Source organism: Pholcus phalangioides, unplaced genomic scaffold (genome assembly GCF_987345545.1).
Source record: "Pholcus phalangioides strain wild (caught in Gottingen) unplaced genomic scaffold, Ppha-v1.0 ptg000042l_1, whole genome shotgun sequence".
Lineage (NCBI taxonomy): Eukaryota > Metazoa > Arthropoda > Arachnida > Araneae > Pholcidae > Pholcus > Pholcus phalangioides.
Window position 1 is genome coordinate 22,454,218 of NW_028301628.1, and position 25,028 is coordinate 22,479,245.

Below are 25,028 nucleotides of genomic sequence, written 5' to 3' on the forward strand. Positions count from 1 at the left end.
TAAAAATTTCCTTGCAGTCGTGACAACATTTTTCATTTATGACCGATCACATTTCTATGAATCATCAGATTTATTTTTGAGTAATCATTTGGAATAGCATTGTATAGTGTATTGCATATTGAGAGCAATTTTGTAACATGACTTTTTTTTTCTTACTTTTCAAGGGATCATTACCACAGCTGCCGAACATGTCATTCAATCCCATGGGATCATCTGGGCAGACATTCATCCCACCTCCCCCTCCACCGATGCCAGGTTGCGGGGGTGGGCCGCCACCTCCCCCTCCTCCACCACCTCCACCAGGATCTGGAGGTGCTTTTCCACCCCCACCTCCTCCACCACCAATGCCAGGTGGAGGAGGTATGCCTATTCCTCCACCACCACCGCCAATGTTGGGCATGGGTGGAATACCACCGCCGCCACCTCCTGGTATGATGTTGATGAACCCACCTCCGATGCCTTCAAATGTTTTGCCATATGGCATGCAACCAAAGAAGAAATATGTTCTGGAAACTCCATTGAAACGTGCCAATTGGAAAAAAGTAACTTTTAATTTTTTTGTCATTTTTGGTGCTAGTTTAATGTTTTTAGTTTGGAAACTATTCCACACACGATATTCTTATTTCTGTATCATGTATTCAGAAAAAATTAATTATGCAATATTAAAAAGAATATTAAAATGAGTGATAATAACAAACTTCAAGTAATGCTGTACGAAAAATCGATTCATCTTATATTAGGCCACAATATTCAAAGGAATCATTCCTTCATAATTACGATGTCCATAGCAAGTATATATATATTCTACATTAAATTTTTTTTGCTTTTATATTTTTGTGAACCATTAAATTTACAATAAATTGTACATTAAATTTGAGATTTTTTTCATGTAGAGTGACATAATATGATACATATATATGACTTCACTCCTATGGACTGACTAAAAATAATGCCGTAAGCGGGATGGTTTAATATTGACTAAAAATTATTTACACATTATGTTGGCAATGCCTTTTTAGAAACTGACACACTGTGTGTCATCAAGTGAAGAACATTATAAAGAGCTGTAATTACAAAATCAAATCCTGCTATAGCAAACCTTGCTTGCATCTGTTTGGTCCCTTCAGATGCCGCATATCGTTGCTGTTCGTGCAAAATGTCATGTGTCAAAATTATAATTTTTTTATGCCACTAAAAAAACTTCTTCATGTGACTGTTCTGTAAAAATGTCAGATGTTTCTGAGCAATAGAAAGACCAATAAACTGCTGTAACAATGTATTATGACATTTTTACTGAATATGAAAACACTTGTGAAGAAGTTTTTTAGTGGCATAAAAAGAAACGGTAAATTTTTGACACATGACATTTTGCACAACGGTTACAATATGTGGGATATTTTATATCTCCTCTCAATGTTGTGAATCAAGACCTTGGTTTCTCGGAGTTAAGGCCCGTTTACACGACGCAAGCGCTTTAGTTGGTAACTTAATTTTTAGTTGCCAAGTACGATACCATTTATGCAGACGATAGGGGCCGTTTACACGGCTTTAGTTGACAAGTGCGCAAGTGCAGAAGTGATTTAGTTGGTAAGTCAGATAAGAACGGTTCTATTTTTCCCGGTTAAGTAGACGTATGCGCATGCGCCAGTGGGAGTGACCTGCTGCGCTGGAGGGGTCATTTCGCTCTCTCACGGAGGGGTTTATTTTGATCTCAAGCGTGAACCTGTTCATACTCCGTCGTCTCCTGAAGTTTCGCTAGAATTCCGCGGAAATATTGGATGGTGAGGTGGCCAGAGGACACAATCTTCAAGTTTATTGAAAAATATCTTCGCCATGAATGTTTGTTGAACTATAGAAAAGGAAATTACCTTAACAAACAAGCTAAAAATTATTCGATGTTGGAAAAAGCTGTAGAATATTCTGTCGACGTGATGTCAGGAGTTATATATTTTTGAACCTTCAATTTTTTTTATCTGGTGGGGAGGATTTATATATTAAAAACTGGAGGGGGGTTTCGAATATTTCTCTCGTCCAGAACGAATTTGCTGCCATCTGTTGTAAAAATACATGATCAAATATTTAACATAAAGATGCCATCTATAGATTAAATTAAAAAAATAATAATGATTTCGAAAATTTGGAAATAATTTTTGTTTAATGAATTTTTATTATTTAATTTTTAACCCTTAGAATTTCCTACGAATGCCAAGAATCTTCTCCTGTATTTTCGGCTTACATAATTCATAATTTATCTCCTCTTCAACTTCGATTAAAATATCATATAATCGATATTTACAACTTGGACGAGAAATACAGAAATCTTATATTTCTTCTCGATGACTTACATAAGTTTATAATATGTTGTGTATTCTTTTTTCCCCTGTGGCGTCATCTCTCGCCCCCCCCTTACGTGGGTGCAGAGGCGAAAAAAGGGGACAAGCGAACTGTTTCCCTTGCGTGACCTACTTCTTGCTCAGTGTGTTGCTCTCGCGCAAGTGATATAGTTTCTCATTTTTTATTGAATAAATTTATTTAAGTGAATAAATTTATATTCTTTAAAAAAAATATCATATAATGTGGCTCTGATCACAGTATTCTTAAGTTCTACCTGATCATCTTCATCCATCGTTACGAAAGCTATGAGCTTTAAAAAAAGCACCTCTCTGAATGACAGATAAATAAAAAATTATTACTATTATACTCCCGCACGTTGCGTCTCTCTCTCTCCGTGGATTTGAGTAGACTGAAGCGCGCATGCGCTAACTGCGCTCGCCTCCGTAAAAATTATCCAATGAGCATCTACTTGCCACTTATACGTGTGGACACTTTCAAGAAGAATCGGTAAGTTAAAATTAAGTTGCCCACTAAAGCGCTTGCCTCGTGTAAACGGGCCTTTAGTCATTTCATTATTTGACTGCTTTTTTTTTTAACCTGTAAAATACACAAAATTTGAGATTTTATCATATGAGCCCATAACCCGTAGCTATTTCTTAATATTCCACTGTGAAAACACTGTGTTTAAGTTTTGTAGGGGCAGTTGATTTCTGTAGTCATTGACAAAGCACATTCTTATATTTCAACAATCAAACAAATTCCATTTTTTTAATAGTAAAATGCTTTATTTTTCTTCTCTACAATCTCAGATTACACCTCAGAAATTATCAGAAAAAGCATTCTGGGTATCTGTACAGGAAGAGAAATTGGCTGATGAAGATATCTTTGATGGCTTAGCTTCAAAATTTTCGTCAAAGCCAGTTGGTGAGTTGCTTGGCCCTATGAAAAGTTTTCCCTAAATCTGTATTGAATTTATCAACAGTAGAAATGAATTATATTTTTCTGTGTTCAAAGAAATTCAGAATATTAAAAATAGCTTTTATATGTGCTAATTCCTACATCAGTTGATTAATAGTCCCAGTATTGGTGAATTTTTGCTGTGTTGAAACTTTGGTTTGAAATTGGAAATTTGTCATAAAAACTAAGTTGGCATTATCATTTTTAATTTGTATTTTCTATGAATTATATTTGGAGGGTAGACTTAGCAAAAATGGGGGGGGGGGCATTATAATTTTTTCCGAAAATATTTCATTTTATAATTTTCTTTCATCAAAAGTATGCGCAATTTATTTTTATTGATTCATGAATTTGACAAACGATGTGGGAAAAAATATAAAAACTACTTTCTTAGTGAATAATAAATGTTTTTTTACACCTCTCAGCCAAGAAAGAAGCTGATAAGTTAGAGGAGAAACGACAGTCAAAACGAGTTAAGGAGCTTAAAGTACTGGACTCAAAAGCAGCACAAAATCTCAGTATGTACATGTTATCTCTCTCTCAAAGGTATATATATATAGCATATTTATTACAGTGAAACCTGTCTAATGACGGGTGCTGTATGTGACGGAAACCTGTCTCAAAGGAATTAAAATACAGTCTATTCAATGATTATTGTTTTGATTTGCACCTTTATAAAATGGAAACCTGCATAAAATGGAATATTATTTAAGTGTCTTGATGTTTCATTTCATACAGGTTTCACTGTATTTGAACATTTTGATGTTTCTGGGTTACCTATTTTCTAAGCTTTTTACAATGTGTTATTTCTAGTGGAATCACGTGATGCTCTGAACATAACAGTTTTTGAATTACCGGAAACCACATGAATGTACACTTTTTGATAATAAGTTTCAGTGAAACCTAGTCTAATAGTTATATGTGGAGATTTTCCCATTTTTAAATGAAGGATTGTACATTCGACGCTAGATATACCCCCCCCCCCCCTTTATCCCCAAACAGACGTTAGTTATATTGGGAGGGCCATTATATCGAAAGAAAAACATATATGATAGTCATTCTATAAAAACACGTGGGACTTATCCTACCAGTTATTATAATGGAATGGTCGTTATCCCCAAAGCAGAATATGCCAAAATGTGTGACGTACGTCGCAGAACAACCAGTGCTGTTGCAGAACAATCTGGAAGAATTTTAAGAATAGTGTAGAAAAACACTATTATGTGTAGTGTAGAAAAACACTATTATGTGTACGCGAATTTTTACTGCAGAACATTTTCAGTCAGCTGAGGGCTCGTTGCAGAACATCACAAAACATTCTGCTTCTGGGGTCGCTATAGCTTGGGATCGTTTTAACGAGCGTTAACTGTACTATCTTTATTCATGAAAACAATAGTGATACCACATTTATTTAAAAAATTACTTTCAAAAAGGCAATAAATTTGTGTCATTCCTAATAAATTTTTGTGAATGTCAAATGGGCAGTATCAATCTAATTTATCCAATCTACACGTGTATGTATTCAAGCAAAATGTCAAGCACCAGGTATGAAAAAATCATGATTAAAAAAAAAAAAAATCAGATTTTTTTGATTAATACTAACTGACTGCTTATTAATTAAAATAAATTTTGTTCATCATTTAGAAGACATATTTTCGCATCACCCAACTGCTTTTTTCTCCTAATTGCTCAAACTTAATTAAGCATTAATGAATAAACTAGAAGCAAAAAATATGAACACCAAAAATCTGTGTTTATGTAACATGAAAGGTCACTGAGCCTGAATTAACTTCATGGATTAACATTTTTCTTATAGAGAAAATGCTTTTATTCATGGGACCACTCTCCCATTAAATTGAATGCATGGTGGCAACTCAGTATCACACATGTGGTGCAGGTATCTCTATTCACCAAAGGGCCATTCAGCATCAACTAAATAAAACAAATTCTATTGACAAGATTGCTTGTCACACAATTGGTGGATGTGTCTCAGACTTGCATGATGGTGCTTAAAAAAATATGTATTTTTATTCTTTCACAGATTTAATGAGTTTTGGTAAAAAAAACGAGAAAACTCAAAATTTTAACACAAAAAGTAAAGTAAAAAGCCCAGTGAGAGATACTTATGTTGGTATAACATCTATTATTATTTTGAATCAGCAATTAGGGCATAGAATTCAAGGCTTTATACAAAAAATAATTCCTCTGTTTTTAATCGGGGGACCCTAGTGCAGCATTGTAAATGCATTGAATATACTTGGTGCAGAGTTTAGCACCAAGTGCTAAGTTCAACTCCATATATTTTTGTGTAATTTTTCCATGCACAAAATCTAGAAGTAGAGCAGTTTTCTTTTTGCACTGTCTCTAGGGATTAAGTTGAAGTCTCTATTTACCCCACATAGATCTTCTATACTTCTTTTAATCATAAACTTTATCACATATCAGTAATTTGCATACCACACCAGGTTGCTTTTACTTCAATATCATTGAAGTTATGTAAAAAACAAAGTTTTAATTTTGTGATTTAAATCATAATTTTAATCATGATTTAAGTTGGCATAGTCTGTCAAGCACTTTGAAAATGTGTAATTTCTTGAATTAATGCTTTTTTGTAATATTCTTTTCAAAATTTATATCCTTATTTTCATGGTTTAAGCCTTATGAATATTGATTCAATATTCTTAATTTTTTTCACAGTGATACTCTTGGGTTCAGTGAAAATATCTCCACAGGATATGAGGAGGTATATTATGCAGGTTGATGAGCAGCAGTTGAATGAAGCTATGTTGCAACAACTTATCAAGTACATGCCTGCACCAGAGCAACTCTCCAGATTAGAACAGTACAAAGACCAATATAATGAACTGGCAGAAGCAGAGCAGTTTGCTGTTACAGTGAGTACAAAACTGTTAATTTTTGGATTTCAGATCAAATTATTTTGCTAAAATCAATCTCAGAGTTTGAGATGAATTTCATTCAACATGTAATAATAAAATATTAAAAATAGATAATTTTTAATTTTTTGAAATAAATGCATCAGTGTTATTGCATTGCTTTACAGCAACCATTACTTCAATCCTAGGCACAGCTCAAGCCACTGAAATATACTACACCTGTTACCAAAGAGCTTGGCCGGCCATGTGTAGAAGAGACCATGCTTTATTTATTTACATCCACAAAAAGCTGTTGCTCCATGCTTACAAAATGATATCTGAGAAAAACTGATGTTGCTCACGATCACTATAGGTGTCTATAGTGATCGTGAGTAAGAGATAAATAGATGCTTAAATATTGGTATATTTAATCATGAATGACTAGCAGTAACTGTTGAGCAGTTGGTACGATGGCGGCACATAATCGGAGATAAGAAAAAGGTTCATGGTTCGAATCCCACTCGAAACCCTATTTTTTCCCCCTCTTTTATTTTATTTCTTTGGATGATTGGTTGGGTTTTCCTCCAAACACATGGAGGGAAACCATGCTTATTCAAGAAGTGGAGGGAACTACTGACCGATATTGGGATTACGGTATATTACACTCGCGATAGCATTGCATTTGTGAAAAATTCATTTTTTAATTTTATTTTGAAAAAAATAATTACAATACAATCACAAAACCTCAAATACTTTCATTTTACTATGTGAAAAGAAATAAAACAAGTGTGGGGGCAGGTAGCTGATACGTCCTCCCCCCGCAGCAAGTTCGTTGTGACCCCTCCCATCTCCAGGAATGTCGCGATGTTCAATAACAGCTTTGAGTGCAAATGAAAAATGAAAAAATAAATATAATCATTCAAAAAATTGAGGATGTAAGATAAAACAAGAGAAAAAATAGCATTTCGGGCTATTGAACATGCACTTTGGAAAATGTAAATGCAGAATGGACACCTATAGTAATCTCACTAGTGCTAGACATCAGTTTCTCTCTGATATCCTTTTATAAGCATTGGGGGGGGGGGGTGGTAGGGCCCCTGGTTGCACTTACATTGCAAGGAAGAAAAAACAAAAGCACAGTAAAACTCAAAAATGAAGGAGCAAATAATGACATACTGTACGTATATGGCAGGCATTTAATTAAAATAGGTATCTCATCAAGATAATGCCAAAACTTCATAGTCATTTGCAAAATATCGTATATGGTGGTGTACAAATGAGATTGGATGGAAGTATTTTCCAAGCTTTGCCAGCTCAACATAAAAATGAATTCTGTAATTGGTTCCTTCTCATAAATGGAATACGCATGCATAGCTGGTGACCTCTGGTACAACATTTCGGGAATTTCGTGTTCAGTGAGAAAGAGTCGATGTACAGGTTAAACCATGGATAATTTTATACAGCAGTCTCAAGTCGTTGATCAGCCTATGCCATTCTAGAGAGTGTTGCCCCAAGAGTTGCAGTCTTTCAGGATATGAGAGGTTCCAGAGACAAGGCATACACTTTGTGAAACTCATTTGGGTTTTTTCAATTTGTTTCACCAATTAAATATGGGTTCTTCACTTGATCATTTGATCTTTTTTGTCGCACCACGGTCATGTTTCTGCACACTAGGGCTAATTAGACCGGGAACTACAATTTATTGTCGATTCCGAACGGCAGGCTTGTTTTTTATACTCATAGAGAGGTTGGTGTGCTAACCCCTCGATGGGGGACTCCATGCAGTAGCAATTTTTTGCTGCGATCAAGTCGTTTTTTGTTGTACCCCTGTGTCAGGAAAGTTTTCTGACAAGGACGAACCGGGTATCAAACTCGCGACACCTCTAAACATCCTTTGGTACTTTAGGCGAGCATCTTATCGACCGGGCTACCGCGCCCTAGGGTTCTTCGCTGGCGATGCGACTTAGTATCTACTGAATGGCGCCCAGACATTAAAACATAAATGTAGCTATCATTCCATCCTCAAGGTTCAATTAATCAATCAGAGTAGAGCTTTTTTTGTAACGTAGAAGTATATCTTAGTTGCACTCACTTTCTTTGCAGCTTTTCGTGTAAAGGGTTTGCGTATTAAGTAGTTTTCTGGGGTGCTCACAAATATTCAGGGGAACCCCTTTAACATATTGAAAATGTCTAGTATTCTGTGCCTGTTGACCATCCCTTGGTTGCAAGGGAGCCAATCAAGATGAGCAGTATCTTGGTAAGTCACATAAATTTTTGTGTGGCATATTCCCATATAATCTTTTATATTTGTGAAATATGTATCAATTAATTTATTTATTCACTGATAATATCACAATTGAATATCTGTTCAAAATGTTTAATTATAGGTGATTAATGATCGTCAATTTATTTTGAAATGCTTAAAATTTGACTAAAAGTTTTAAATGCGCCACAACGTCAATGTATCTAGAGTGTTTAATTGTGTTTATGCATTTTATTTCAATTTTAAATATGTTCTCGTCTCACATGACAAAAGCACATTCCTGGATAAAAACGGAAAGGGAGGTTTCAGATGGAATTAAAAAAAATCCAGCATCTCAAATTATCCAGAACCTCAAACTCTCGAGACTATTGTACTTGTGATCATTAATATTTTTTCTTTCGTATTGCCTATTCAGTTTTTTTTTCAGATAAGTTTAAACAAATCATATTTTCAACATAGAACCAATTCTTCTTTCATTTCTTTTGAAATTAACTACAGTTTAATTTTTGTAGGTTGGAAGCGTGAAACGGCTAGTTCCTCGATTACAGTCCATTAGCTTCAAAATGCGTTTCCTTGAACTGGTGCAAGATATAAAGCCAGTGAGTCCAGCTTCTAACATAACGATGCATCTTGAATGTTTTCTTCTGTATGATAAATGAATAAATATTTTCAATACTTTCTTCATAATCAATGTTAATATAATTTTTAGGATATTGTTGCAGCAACTGCAGCATGTGAGGAAGTTCAAAATAGTAGCAAATTCCGTGTGCTTCTTCAGTTGGTGTTATTGATAGGTAACTACATGAATGCTGGTTCCAGAAATGAACAAGCTGTTGGTTTTGAAATAAATTTCCTCACAAAGGTGAGCATTTTCATTTAGCTAATAGATGTTTATTAGTGGGAGGAGAATAACACTCATGCATGCAGACATTATCATTCATTATTATATGCCCTTGTAACTAACATCGCTCCCTGTTCAGAAAGAGAGGCAATCTGTAATAATCTCTTTAGAATTTTTTTCTGTTCTTTTTGAAAATGCAAAGATTACAATTATGAATGAAAATTTGTTAAATAACACTAAAAAATGGGGAAAAAAAGTTTATTTGTGTGATTGATAATTTCCTAGAACTGTCCCAAAGAAAATTAATTTATTTTAGGGTGAGCCTATAAGTGCCAATGCTTCCAATTTACCTGGAAGCCTTCCGGTTTTTAGCCGTATTAAAATCTTCCGGTCGGAAACCGGAATTCTTCAGATTTTTTCGTAAATTTCTACATTTCCTGAAAATTCTCAAATTGTTTGTTTTGCAAAAATGAAAAATTCATAAAGAAAAGCTTTCAGTCCTTGCAGTCATATGCTGACCATGCTTCCTTGACAAAAATTCAGGAAGATTTAGATTTCAAAAAACTGGAAATTGTCAATTGTTCCCAAATATTATGCCAAAAATTAGTTAACTAGCCAATTATTGCTAGAATGGTGAGAAATGAAGCATGACTGAAAATCACAGTGAATTAAAATGAAAAGAATGAATGGAATTATTCTACATAAAGAAAAGAAATTTTAGCATGGCGAACTTGTGATAAATATTTATATTTATAATTATAATATAATTTGTAAGTTGCAAAGTAATTGTAATCTTTGATTTTAGTGAAGAATAAAAACTCGAGTTGAGTGTTGAAAATTCAGGAAAAACAGGACATCTAAAAAAGAACATTCAGGAAAAATACTGGAATGTCCTGGGAAAATGGGTAATATGGTCACCTTATGCATTCCCTTGAAAAAAATTCCCATTTTCCCTTTTTTCTTGTATGATACTTTTTTGTGTATTTTTTTCCCTGTAAATATTTCATCACGTGACAAACTGCAATTTTTTTAGGTCTGAGAATTCACCTATGCTGTACAAAACAGAACATCAAAAGACTGAAATAATATTCCGTTTTAGATTTCCATTTTATGAAGGTGTAAATCAAAGCACTAATCATTGAATAGACTATATTTTGATTCCATTTTAAATGGTTTTTGTCTCATACAGTGTCCATTTTAGACAGGTTTCACTGTATAATTACAGATTATACATAGGAAAATACAGTAATTTCCTAAAATGTGAATTTTTACATGTATTCTGTCTTTATTGATGACTCGCATTATGCATATTTTGCATACTTTATTGAGTATATAAATTGTATTTTGTTCTTCAGTTGATATCAACAAAAGCACTGGATCATAAGACAACACTCCTGCATTACATTGTTGAAGTTGTTGAGAAGAAATATTCTGATGTGTTGAATTTCCAGGAGGAATTGATGCATGTAGATAGAGCTGCCAGAGGTAACCCTCAAATTTTCATAATGTATTGATATCACTAAAAATTTCAAGGCTAATCAAGTTTGCTCAGTAATATAGTTTTGTATCACACCCATTTACACCATTTTGTGTATTTAAACTTTCTACATACTTGAAAATTTAAGGAAAAAGGTATTTTTTTTCTGGTTTGATTTTAATGACTGCCCTCTGAATGAGGTCATCCCCTATTTTATAGCCAAAAGAAAATTCCCTATGAGAAAATATATCAATATACATGCATTTCGAGACCTTTTTGTATGCTTTGACAGTCTCTTCCAGATATGGTCACAGACACTATTCTCCTGATTGATCTTGTTTGATTAGAACCCCTGTATCCAACATAGGTCTGGCTAATTACTTCATATTCCATTTTCTGGGCATCATATATCTCTAAGTGAACTCAGTATTTAAAAAACAAGAACTTAATACAATTTTTGAAATTATTGATGTGGTGGAAAACCCCACTAAATTTTCACATGTCTACAGTAAAATCAGGAATTTTAACACTGATTTCTATGGAGATCATCCTTTGCCTGACCCTCAAAATTATGCTGATTATGATTCTGACATCTATTCAAAAAGCGCTCATTACTGGGAGGATTGAAAAAGTTTCAAACCATCATAAAGGCATAAACTATTATACATATACTGGCAGCATTGAAGAATTGACAAACCATTGTAAGAGCATATACACATCTGAAACGCATTGCTAGGGAACCATGGTAACCGAAGTGAACGTTCCAAAAGTGATTGTTGAGGCCAAAAAAACATTGTTGCCCGGCAGTTTTTTTGCCCTCTGACAATCTTCAGTTTTAAAGTAGCTCAATAAAGTAGCCTATCGATCAAGTCGAGTTCCATTTGGTATCTATGTAAAATTTGGTGACGATCGATCTAAAATTGTAGATTTTTATAGAGAACATACACACACACATAGAGAGACAGAAAATAAATTTTATATATAGATTATTTATATATTATATTTCTTCAAAAAATATATTTTTCTTATATTGATGTATTAGCCTATATGTGATAAAGTGGGACTCAAAAAAGATGAAGCTATTTTTAGTTAAAATGTTTAACATGAAAAAATATGAATTTCTGGTTTTGCTATTGTATTTTACTGAAAGAACATATTATTTTATTATTTTTTAGTCTCTCCAGAGCAAATTCAGAAACACTTGGGTATGATGAAAAAGTCTGTTCAACAGCTAGAAACAGATCTCAAGAATTTCCGTCCACAAGATGAAGATGACAGATTTGGTGAAATAATGTCTGTATCCTTTTGAAACTGTGTCTTTCAAACTGTGCTTATTATGATTAGTTTTTTAGGTTATATAGGGCCAACATAAGATTTTTTTTACAATTTTTTACTCAATCTAGTGTCAAGCATCTTCAGAACAGGGTAGCTTGTTTTAAATCACATTTGATTATTTGGGATTGGGGGCAACTTGCTGAATTGGATAGAATCATGATTGAGAGATAGGTCACAATTGGTTATGGTGAATGGGGAATTCTATGATTGGACAGGTGTCACTAGTGGAGTTCCGATCGATAAACCCGATCAGTGTATCAGGGGATGGGATTTTTAGCAAATTTGCAGATGATGTGAAGCCAATAGGGGTTGTTGAGAATCAAAGTGATAGGGAGTTGCTCCATCCACACCCACTTGAACAGGATTGGAACATGGGCAAATGAAGTTTGCATTGACAAGTGCATGGTCGCTCATTTTGGTTCGAACAACCCACGTTTCTCATACGAGTTAAATGGTGTCACTATACCAAATGCAACAAGGGTGACCGATTTAGGAATTCTCATTGACGAGCAGCTTAAGTTTTCTGAACATTCTTTAAAGGTTGTAAAAAAAAGTGAATAGAATGCTCGGTTTTATTTTCAAAAAGGTGTTTTCTCATTCTCCTAAAGTCATTCTTCTGAATTTCCAAGGTTTAGTTCATCCTGGACTGGATTATGCTATTAGGTTTTGGAGACCATACCTATGGAGAGACATAGATTTGATTGAAGGGTGTAGAGAAGAGCTACGCGTGTCCTCATTGGACGCATCTTGAGTTATGAAGAGAGACTTCATTTTTTTGAATATGTATACATTGGATGAACGCAGGTGTCAGGGAAATATGATCCAAAGTGTACAAAATTTTCAATGGTATGAATAGGACAGACCATGATTTATTAATTTGCCAGCAGTCAACAGCTTTTACAAGGGTACACCAGTATCATTTGGTAAGGGAAATTCTAGGTTATGTTGTTGCAGGGAATTTTTCTAATAGGGTTGTTAATAAATGGAATAGCTTATCCCTGGGAGTAGTAAATTCTAACACAATTGACATGTTTAAAAAGAAATATGATAAACATGTTGGGGTAAATCGAGGAGCTATCCATACTTAGAATAAGACAACCATAAGTATTCTTTATGGGCATTGTATAATATTTTATCATGTGTGTGTGTGTGTGTATATATATATATATTGTATTTATAGTTTTTGTAATTGCATTTTTAATTGGATTGCTATATTTTAGTGCTATATTTATGACATCCATATTTGTTATGGGCATCTTTTCTCAGCTACCTCATTGGGCGTTTTGCCTGGTGTGGCCTTGTATTTGTATTAAATTGCGATTTAAATCACATGATTTAAAAAAAAAACACTGATTTAAATCAGATATTTCAAACCATTTTGAATAATATGTATAATTTTTTAACTTGTATGATACAATACAAGTAAATAAGAGATAATAAGATTCTTATTTTAATTACTTACACATTAATTAATATTAAAATAAATGTGATAAAGGTATTTGTTTTTTGTGTGAAAAGTTAGGTAGAAATGAAAATTGATTAATTAATTGATGAATTAACTGAAATTAATTCAGTTTTTCTCAGAAGATTAGAAGCCTCTTTCTCTACAATCTTCTAAAGTCTCTTTTAAGAACTTTCTTTCCCATAGAGAAAGTGAAGTCGTTAAAGAGAGTGTTAACGTATAGATAAGATTTTTATCCCTGGAGTGATATTTACTGCATGCTTTGTAGAAGTAACCAATACACTCTCTATGGGAATAATTCTCATAGTTGGGAAACAAGATATGGTTTTTTTTCAAAAGTAATTTAAAAGTAAATAGTGAATAAATTTCGAAAATAAATAAGAACTTAAAATTTTCCACAACTCTAATTCCTACCCCCCCCCCCCACATGTTTTATAGATTATGCTATAACATGGAAATTTTTCATAGCTCATAATAAGGAATTTTGTTTATTCAAGGTGGTTCTTTTTCAAAGAAAAGAAATTTTTTTTCATGGTTTCACAGTGATATTTTATAAAGGTATTACTCCAGAATATTTAAATTGATTTAATTAATGTTAGTGTATATATACAGTAAAACCTCGATAAGTTGTCACCTCAAGTTATCGAAAAATTATGATGGCTTAAGCGGAGTGACGTATTGAGTGGAGTTCCATTAGTTTTAATGTGCAATGTTATGAACATTGTATAAATTTAAAGTAATATGACATTTATTAAAGTATGAATCAAAATAACAATATTAATAAAATTTATGGATTGCGAAAGAAAAAATAATGGAAATTTTTTATCTTTTTTATCTCTTATTACTTAAATTATTGTGGTGAAATGTACTGTACACTTTGATTTATACTAGTAATTTTTAATTTAGACTAACAGAGCAACTGTTAGTCTAAAGCAGCGGTTCTCAACCTTTTCTGACTCGCGGAGCCCTTTTCAGTGTATAATATCTATGGTGGAGTCCTATTTAACTCGAGGAGCCCTTTTAAATATATTATTTATATGGCGGTACCTTTTAGGCCTCTTTTTTTTGTTTGTTTTTGAAATTTATTGATTTATATTATTATCCTGGAGTGGCCGTGAAGCACCGGTTGAGAACCGCTGGTCTAAAGCATAGTCTCCCAAACTTTTTGTTCCATCGCCCCCTTCATCAGAAATTTTTTCCTCTCATCGCCCCCTAACTCAAGTAAACCCATAGGATCCTATGTTAAATCAGTAGGTTCTATCACCCCCCTTGGACCATTCCATCGCCCACCAGGAGGCGATATTGCCCACTTTGGGAAACACTGGTCTAAAGCTACAAGCAGCTTTAAGTAGCTTTAAGTAGCTATAAGCAGCTTTTCTTCATAATAGAACTCTTTATTACACATTAATTTTACATATACATCAAATTTATTTTTAGTGTTTGAATTCTTCATCAGTAGTTCATGATGCAACTACAAAGTAATCTCGAACACTTTTGACTTGGTGGAGGGGCCCCGAGCAGGGAAAAGTAAACAGAAGAACTCAACTTGGGAAAGAATGTCTAATTTTTTTTCAACAAAGATATTTTGTTAAAATTTCAAGCCCTAAATTAGTAGAGTCCATGCTTTCTATGATTATTTATTACACGTGCCTGCACGTTGCACTTTGACTTGAACTTGATTAATTTGATTCTTCAATTTACATAATTTTTGATTTCTTTGCACTATATACATATAGTAATGTGTGTAATCTTTGATGTATCAATGAATTTTGGTTTTGCCGGAGATGTCCTGGTCCCCCCCTGGGGGAGGGGGGCGAAGTAGTGCTTACGTTGCTTCTTGTGACAGAGTCTGGGTGTCTTGCAGTTTGTCCAGTTTCTCCAATGGAGCACAGGGAGAAATGAGATTTAGCTTAAACAGTCTCCAACGTTCCAAAAACCTTAGTCGGCAAATGAACTTCCCCAGCATAACTTTCGTTACTTAAACTGTTCGGTTTGGGTATATAGGATTTTATGGTGACTTTTAAGCATATGGCAATGCTGTTAACAAGCTCTTTTTTTTAATGGGAACCATAAACATAGTCTGTTCCACTTTTTCAAATTTTTTCATAGTGACGAGTTAACCAACATTAGCGACGAGTAAACAAGGGTTTAATAACATTGTGGTCTATGAGAGCTGGAAGAGTCTGAAGAAAAATTGCGACTTAACCGGAGTGACAACTTATCAGGGTGACGATTTAACGAGGTTTTACTGTATATAGCATACATAACTATGTGCTTTTCAATTTTTTTCACCAAGTCCTAATTTCAATATTGTTTTAAATGTAGAATGATTTGTTCTTAGATACCATTGGTATTGTCCAGTACCGTGGGGTGCAGCTCGCGCCGGGGCGTCAGGAAATTTAATAAAAAAATAATGTATCAAAAAGTGCTCAAGATGTAGTTGCAAGTAAGAATGCAGTGATGTGAGACGTATGAAAAAAAGTCAGCCATCGAGCGGCGATCTGTTGGCCATCTTATAACTTTTTTAATGAGTTTGTACACGTGATCCCTCGAATACCATACAGGTAATCTGGCCTCATACAGTCCAATAAGAATTGAATTGGATCTCTATTTGAATCTTTCAAATAGGGCCCTGTAGCCCTAAAGTCATCATGGTAGTGTCGACACTGGTCAGGAAATCTTAATAAGAATTACTTAAAGTTGGGACCATGAAAATCAGTTGTACTAAGTGGAAAAATGTTCTAAATGGGAATGTTATAAGCAGGATCAACTGTATATTTGGTTTAGGTTTGTTATATGTGTTACATTCCATGCTAAATTCTCAGTGCTAATGAGTTTCTTTGCAAGCTTTTCCTACTAGTGGACAATGAAAGTAAATGGACCTTTTCGTATCGAACATGTTTTAAAAAGGAATCATTTGATTCAACAGAGCTGCCTCCTTCTCCTACCCAGAACATGATCCACTGCGCTATCTCAATGAAAAGATATAAGCAGGTGATGAAATACCTGGGGCATGCTGGAAAAAAAATTCATAGAGATACCAGTGAATTATGGAGAAGGGGGGCATACCTTTTTCAAAATAATTTTTTTCGAGAGGGACCCAGATTTTTTGAATACCCTGGGTCCCGGTACTCAGGTAAATTAAAGTACAGTGACATATATATATATACATACTCTGATATATATATATATATATATATATATACATACATTGTGTACATTTATGAAAATCTTTGAAGACTTCTCTTAACAATATCAAAGTCATTTCTATCAGAAGCATCTACTCAGTACGAGATTATGTCAAACATGTTCAAGCAAATGGAGAAATTATATGAAGAGTTATCAGTCTATTATGTCTTTGATTCAAAAAAATACACTTCAGATGAATTTTTTCATGACATCAAAACATTCAAAGACCAATTTCAAGTAAGTTATAGTCAAATATTTTAGTTTAGTTACCATTTATATCGATTGCTTTGTTTTTATTTATTGCCATTTGCTAAAGTACATGTACTGTACTCTTCTAACATTCTAACACATTGGTTTATGCCTTGCTGCTGTACCAGTTATGGGAACTGAATTCAGACCCTTGTCATGCAAGGCAATAACAATGCCTATTCACACTTTGTTTTAACAGCAGTGATAAAGTTGAAGATATAATCAGGATGATTTCACTCCTCACTGTTTTATCATTTGTTTATTTCTAGGTTTGAATTTCAGTGATGATTGATATTCCTTATATGACTCAGTACTTTTCATATCATAAATTATTATTGGTAACAGTTTATAACACAATAAAATCTATGAGTATGCTTGTTAGCTTTTTTGGCTTGATTTTGGAGAACTATTAAACACTGATTTTTATTTCTTGTGGTTAAATGTTAATTTTATGAATTAAGCAAGTGTTTCTCTTGCTTCTTCAGTTTTGTTGATATAAGTTAGAATTCCATTTATTCCTTATTATGCCTTTATATTTATTTAGGAAGCCTACAGAGACAATCTTAGGGCCAGGGAAGCAGAGGAGAAAATTAGGAGAGCTAGAGAAGCCAAAGAAAAAGTTGAAAAGGAGAAACAAGAGAGGTTAGCCAAGAAGAAACAACTGGTTGACATCAGCTCTGGTAATTTCAATCATTATGTATTTAAAGTATTTTTTTTTTAGAGTTTTTCAAGGCAAAATTTTATACTGTTTTATATTTTTAATACTAAATTCAATGCTACATGTATCATAAGACTTAAACTGCTGAGTCTGGTGAAGTCTGCAAATATTAAAACAATAAAATGCATGAAACTATGAGAAGTTTTAAACGATTAAGAAAAAACTGAATTTGTAATTTGTATCTTATTAGTAATGACATGAGCATGAGAAGAAAAAAACAAAAACGGTAATCATTCAAATATGAATATTTTATTTAAGATAAATGTGCGTATAAAACAGACAGTTTAAGACTAGTGCGATCATTCTATGTAATCTATTTCCACTTCATGATCATCTGCAATCCCAACTTATTTTATTTTGTGATATTATGATTAAGGGTAAAATATACAGTTTTGCCTTGACTGTGATGTTATTTATAAACAGATAAAATTTTGTTTAGCAAATGTAGAATAGTTTTTACCTTGAATTTTATTTCCAATTACTTCAGTTTGGTACAATTTTTTAAATCTCTGAACTCATAAAATTTCAGCAGCATTAAAAATTCACACTAACAAGGAAATCAACTTTATAGATTAAAAATATTGCACTTATATAGATATACACAGAGTATTGCACTTGTAATGATGCTAAAAGATGTACTAAAACACCAAAAAAATTAAGAAAATGAATTTTTATAACAGGTTTTTTAATCATGTATTTATATTTTAACATACACAAGACTATAGAGGATAAATTTTTAAATTTTTTTACATTTTAAATTAAAAGTTCATTAAAATTCAGCACCCTATTGACACTGATACCTAGGGGCTCAGGCCAGATAATTCTTCTTCCCCCAAACAATTGTCTGAAGTCGAGCATTCCTCTGAATGATTGATGTCAATGAATATCCGCCTCCCTTGCACATGCCTTGCTAATTGTATATATATATAGTTATCAACCTTAGTTTTCTCTTTCAACCCATATTGAAACGTTCTCTCCAAAATATGTATATCTGAAAAAAAAAAAATCCATAATAATCAGAGTATGTTCCATAGCTCTGTAGTTGAGTGCAGCTATCTGTCAAAACTGTGGATAATTTGTAGCAGTTGGCAACTCTGTACTACTTGCTTGTTTTAGATATGGTGGAAGACTACTTGTAGATGATTTTTCTTTTATGCATGTACATCTGAAGTTTCTCGAAAATGAAAGAAAAAAAAGCCAACATATATGAGTTGCCACTCTTGAAGTCAGCTAGATATGTCCTTGTTTGAAAATGGATGTGCATTCTTCTTCTCTTTACAGATGAAGATGTATGGTATTCAGAATGATCAAATGAGAAAGAAAAATTAAAAAATTATATCAGAAGGATAACGTGATTCCGGTTTTACGGTACACAAATGAATTTTCCGCAAAGAGTGAATGTAAAGAACTCTATAATTGTTTTTTGATGCACGATTACATTCTGTGTGTGTGGTGAGAGACTTTTCTTTTAAATTTTTTTATTCAGAATCCGTGTTAACAATTGCTGCTAAGGAACTTGCTCTCTAGACACTTAAAATATTCTTCCTCTTAAGAGATTCATGATCTGCTCACATTTTTTAAAAATAAAAGGATGAAAATTCATCATAGAGATGTTACAAAGTAGAACTTTTTATTTGACTGTAGCAAGACACACTGCTGAACATATAGTATCCTTGGAATTGTACCATAAGAGAAAAGCAACTTCCTTATTGATATATTATGCATGTGCTATGGAGATTGAGATTAAATTATTGGAGTTTTATTCTTTGTGAATATGATGGTCCGCCTAATCTGAAAAATGGATAGTCAATAGAAAATTAGACTAGAACAGGAGGAGGAAGGTGACAAAATTGGTATTGCCTGCAAAAGCAAAACCAATTTGCAGGAGCAAAATAAATCTGCTTCCACATTTTAAAATCAGTTTATTTGTGCAAAGTTCTGTGATGGATCTGAGATGCATACCTGCTGCCATAACATAGTTTGGCTTAAGGAAATTGGTTATAGGTTGAAAGGATGTTTTCATGAGGCACACCGAAACCAAATAAGTGAAATATGTATATAACAGTACTTCAGGGACAGGATAAACCTTATAGTTATAAAGGAGTTATTGCTATAGATGGAATATATTAACACAGGGAAAAAAAATATTTGTTAGAATAGATATCACCACATGATTTGCAAAATCGTTATTACATTTTTTTTACAAAGGCATTCTAAAAAGTGCAAAAATGAATCTTTGACATTTCTGATTGTATTCAATTAATGTTTTAAGGAAAAGGGGAAGAATGTGAAATTGAATTCAAGAATATTAATAATGTATTGCATTCATTGGCTGTAAAGTTAACAAAACTTCATATTTGTTTGGTAAGTTAAGAAGGGTTGATTGGAAAAAGAGGATATCACAAAGTTGCACAAACGATGTATGGCTAAAGAAATTCTTGCAAGCTGTAAAATTTGGACTTTTTCTTGTCTCATTTTCCATAGGTGAAGATCAGGAAGGTGTTATGGACAGTTTACTTGAGGCTCTGACAACTGGTTCAGCTTTCTCTCATAAACCCAGAAGGAAACCAGGAGCAAGAAGTGCAGCAGGTAAGAATCAAAGTCTTTTCATTGTTTTAAATTAATCTAATTTATAAAATGAATAAAGCTACTAAGACATATTTGGTTCTATTCTTCAGAACAATATTTTTGAAAAATCAATTTCACATAAGTGTTTCACATAAAGTTTCACACACCTTTAATGTTTTGATTTTTGTAATTTATGGCATATATATATATGTGTGTGTATATATATATATATATATATATATATATATGGTATGTGATAGTATTAGTTTTGATTTTCTCAGGCATGGTATCCCAGTTTGTTAAGACATTAGCTCACCATACCAAAGGCTGTTCAGAAAGGTCGAGAGTTTAAAATATCCTTGTTAGTCCTTGCTGAAATCTTTTTTTGACATAGAGGTATGAAAGAAATGGTGACAAGATAGCTGCCAGGCACATTGTTTACCTAGGATGTCCCCCACAGAGAGGTTAAAACAAACTTTTCACCACAATAGAAATAATTAGGTCCCGTTCTACTTATCCAGCACTATCATTTCTTACATTTTCCAGCAATGGCCCAGATCTTCAACCACCTGCTTATATCTCTTCATTGAGATGGAGTGGTGTGCCATGTGTGTGTTCCGGGTAGGAGTGGTTTATAGAAAATGATCATTGTGGGATGGTTTGTAGAAAATGACCATTGTGTGATAAAAATGATCAAACTTGGGAGGAAATGATCTAAGTAAAATTCATTCAAAATCATTATACATAGTGTACTTTTAAATGTTAAAGGAAATAAAATGCGGAAATTTCTGAAGAAAAAAATAGTTGAATTTTATTCCTAAAAGTAATAGTATACAGTGTCCCATAAATTTGTAAATTGTTTAAAAATTCATAAAAATTGTAGGAATTGGCACATTTGAATATGGTTTGCAGAAAAGTTACTCTCACAAAAGGGCAATTTTTTTTCAGTATAGAAAAAATTTGAAATTTTTGTTGATAGAGAGTGCTGCAAGCGAGCAAATCACTGGAAATATGCAAATTAGAGTCCTATAAATTGCAGGGTGTCCGCGTTTGATTAACAACTCATTTCAGAATTCAAACATTTCTTAAATTCAGAATTCCAGACCCGAACCTTTCTTCAACCTCTTCTGTGTCTAACTTTTGTAAGCTGGCGATTTGTGACTGAGGTAAAACAATTTCACCAATAATGCTTTATCCTTTTGATTTCCAACTGGGAACATTAGCTTTACTAATTAGAAAACAAAATTTTTCTTTCATGAAAGAACTTGAATTTTTTTACTGAACGTGAGAGATTCCAAACTTAATTTGAAAACAAACATTTCATTCATTTCAGCACTTATGCCATAAATTTAATTTATTTAAATCCTCTATTTTTTAAGGAAAAATCTTTTTTTTTGTTTTTAATTTTAATGTTTCTATGGACATGGGCAAGTCCAGAAAACATTTTTTTTTTCCTAAATTTTACAGTTGATATCTCTAAAGAATCAGAAGGAAGAATAATAGGAAAAAATCAAGAAAATCAATTCAAATCTTAATTCAACCAGTAAAAAGGTAACCACTGATGTCAACATCACAATGAAAACATCATGCAAGTGCCAGTAATAGGCAATTCAGGAATGAGCTGTATATCATGCACCCTGTATTTTATAGGACTCTGATTTGCATATTTTCAATGATTTGATTTTTTTAGCACCATCTATCGACCAAAATTTGAACTTAAATTTTTTTCTACACAAAAAAAAAAAAAAAAATCTCCCTTCACAAGAATAAATTTTTCACAAACTGCATTCAAATATACCAATTTCTTCAATTTTTATGAATTTTTAAAGTGTTTATGGATTTATTGGACACCCTGTAAGTAAAAATATTGATATGAATGATTGAAAGACTAATTTTTTTTAATGTGTCAGCATTAATATGACTGAATAATCTTGGCGAGTTTGGGTGATAGCTTTTGTCTCTTTATATTTACCCACTGAAAGTGAATAATTCATTTAATTATTGAAGTTTATTTCATTCCAAACTCCATTTCTAGAATTTCAACTGTAACAATCGAGTGATGCCACCAGTGTGTCTGCGCAGGTAGTTTACACAAGCAGAAATATTGCTTATTTATAGCATGTGTTTCGTACAGTAATTACAAAATTTTGATTGCTCGTGCTGCATGATCGTGCATTAAAAACTCCAATGTTTATTTTAAAAATTTCACATAAGCATTACATTAACAAAATTCCATGTGTATAATTACTCAATTTATCTCTTATAAAATGCAATTGTTTTTCTTAAGGTGAGAGCAGGTGAGTAAAATATTATAAATGTATTGGTTTTCATGCATGTTTTGCATGATGCCTGGGTGATGTTTTATGCTGTTATTGCATGTGATTTAAGATGCTTATGAGCAACATTTCAATATCTATAAATATGGGGTTTTTTATTTTATTTTTATAATCATTCATGCATCAGAGAACAAGATTCAATTTATATACATTTAATTCTAGCAGAAGTAAAAGAATTGTATTGTTTTAGCTGGTGTGAAATTGATAATTTGTTTAATTTTCATTACAAAAGCTAATTTGTTTTAGAGATTTAAATATGGTTGATTTCAGACACAATGAATGTGTTATGTAATCATAGGTATTTTGCATAAATATAATTATGTATAATTATGATCTGTGTGTCTAGCATCCCCAAAGCAACAGAATGTTTTGCATTGTTCTGCAACGAGAGCCCTTAACTGACTGGAAATGTTCTGCAGTAAAAACCACCATAATAGTGTTTTCTACACATTTCTTAAAATTCTTCCAGATTGTTTTGCAGTTGTCCCAATTGTTCTGCGATGTACATGATAGATTTTCACATATTCTGCTTTGGCAGTCTAGGATAAACATCAAGTATGTGAGATGATATAGAAAATTCAGTTTTTCATGATATGAGTCATTTTAAGAAATGAATTTATCTTATTAATCAAGCTAGCTCTCTTTTCAGAGCAAGGGTATTGAAATTAGGGGTCTTGTTAAACAATATTGTGAGAAAAAGAAAAAGTTTTGAGCTGCATTAAGTGAATGAAGTGAAATGATTCCTTTAATAACAACTGCATGCTGTCACTTTTGAATAGCTGAAATGAAAATATTGAAGTGACTTGTGATTATATATGTTTTGTTGATTGCTCAAATGATGCATGTACGTATGCCCTAGAACAATGGTTCTCAATCTTTGGAAGCCTGCAGCCCAGTTGGAAAATGAGACAGTGAATCATTCACAGCCCGGTTTGACTAATGTCAGGGCCTGGTACTGGGTGGCTGACCCACGGTTAAGAAACACTGCTCTAGACTCTCATATGATATACTGTTACTTATTTTCTGAATCCTTCAAGAAATCATTTAATACATTTGAGTATGATATTCAATTGGTAAGAGGGATATTAAGCATAAAAGGATGGCATTGCATGTGTTGGAAATGCACCATCAATAAATGATGATAATTTACTTATCATTTGTAACGAGAGCTTTATTTTGACCTTCAAATGCTCAAATTTTATTTTATGCTGATCATTCCTTTAATTTAAGGGTTTAAGGGTTAAAAGAAAAACTTACCATATTAACTTGTATAATGAACTCCCTGATTTTTTTAGCTTGAAATTAAGAAAAAAGTTGAAAATATGTATCTATAATATGATCGATGCATAAAATACCCCCCTCCTATATATATTTTTTGGGACCCAATTTTACACAAAAATGCTCTCCTTATACACAATTATACATGTTAAAATATGGTAAATTTTCTTTTTCAATATAGTGCACAGCTCTTGATGTGGTAATCCACATCATGATTCAGGAGTTCTGATAACAATAACCAGTGGATTGCTATATCCAAAACAGACCTCAAAACAAATCAGATGACGTTATATTTTGTGGAAAAAAACAAGAAAGCTCAGTTTTTTTAAATGTAAAAATGGTTGTAAAATGTTCAATTGTGTTGTTATATTCCACTGATTCATTTTCAAATGAATCAGTGGAATAGTTTTTTCAATTCAGCCATTGGAGTGAACAGAACTGTTAATTGTGGATAACAATACTTTAATATACCTACATACCATAGATCCTTTGAAAATGTCTTTTCACTAAGGATGTGTCAACCTGGTGAATTGAAAGGAAGTGACTAAGAACTAAAAAAAATTTTTCAACTTTTCATTTGCCACCATTATAGGAAGTCCATTGTGAACACAACTGCATTCTTACAAAAGATCATTATCATTACCAAAAATATATGTACACTTTTGCTAACTACTATGGAATCCCTGTTGTTTCTATGGATTTTCTACCATAAAATATGCAATTAGGATGAATCGTGAGAAACTATGAGGGGATGTCTGTTTTTTCTTCAAAAATATTTGTTTTTGATTGGAGATTTCTCTGAATTCTATTATTCTATTGAATACAAAATGATGACACACATCTCCAAAGTATGAATATTGAGCTGAATTTGAAATGAAGTGAAGCAACCTTATTAATAGTCATTGTAAAGGTTGCTTTCCACACATCCACAAGGTGAATCCCCAGGTGGGCTTTTATACCGAAAAAGTGTTATTCGCTGACTTGAAAAAAAAAACAGAAGTCTAACCATTTTTAATAGATAAGTTTCCACAAAGAAAGTGGAAGACGGGGATGTCGATGATGACAAAGCAGCGATAGTGCAAAAATTTGACCCTCAATGCTCTAGCGTAGTTTTTTTCCCCGCAATAACTTGTGCCTTAGTGATAACG

General features: G+C 32.9%; 1 protein-coding gene across 2 annotated transcripts in view; it reads left to right on the forward strand.

The window, feature by feature from the left end:
- Positions 1-25,028, forward strand: part of dia (diaphanous related formin 1) — a 42,077-nt gene that overhangs the window by 14,073 nt on the left and 2,976 nt on the right. The window contains exons 15-26 of one of the 2 annotated variants that reach the window (XM_089255409.1): positions 165-542; positions 3,144-3,258; positions 3,717-3,809; positions 5,989-6,185; positions 8,940-9,026; positions 9,137-9,289; positions 10,624-10,753; positions 11,921-12,042; positions 16,804-16,968; positions 17,525-17,660; positions 20,183-20,287; positions 22,302-22,460. In XM_089255409.1, the coding sequence (XP_089111535.1) occupies positions 165-542; positions 3,144-3,258; positions 3,717-3,809; positions 5,989-6,185; positions 8,940-9,026; positions 9,137-9,289; positions 10,624-10,753; positions 11,921-12,042; positions 16,804-16,968; positions 17,525-17,660; positions 20,183-20,287; positions 22,302-22,315 (1,695 nt within the window). In that variant the 3' untranslated portion in view covers positions 22,316-22,460. Of the gene's footprint in view, positions 1-164; positions 543-3,143; positions 3,259-3,716; positions 3,810-5,988; positions 6,186-8,939; positions 9,027-9,136; positions 9,290-10,623; positions 10,754-11,920; positions 12,043-16,803; positions 16,969-17,524; positions 17,661-20,182; positions 20,288-22,301; positions 22,461-25,028 lie in introns of those variants that run through there. The other variant, XM_089255408.1, reaches the window with a different exon arrangement.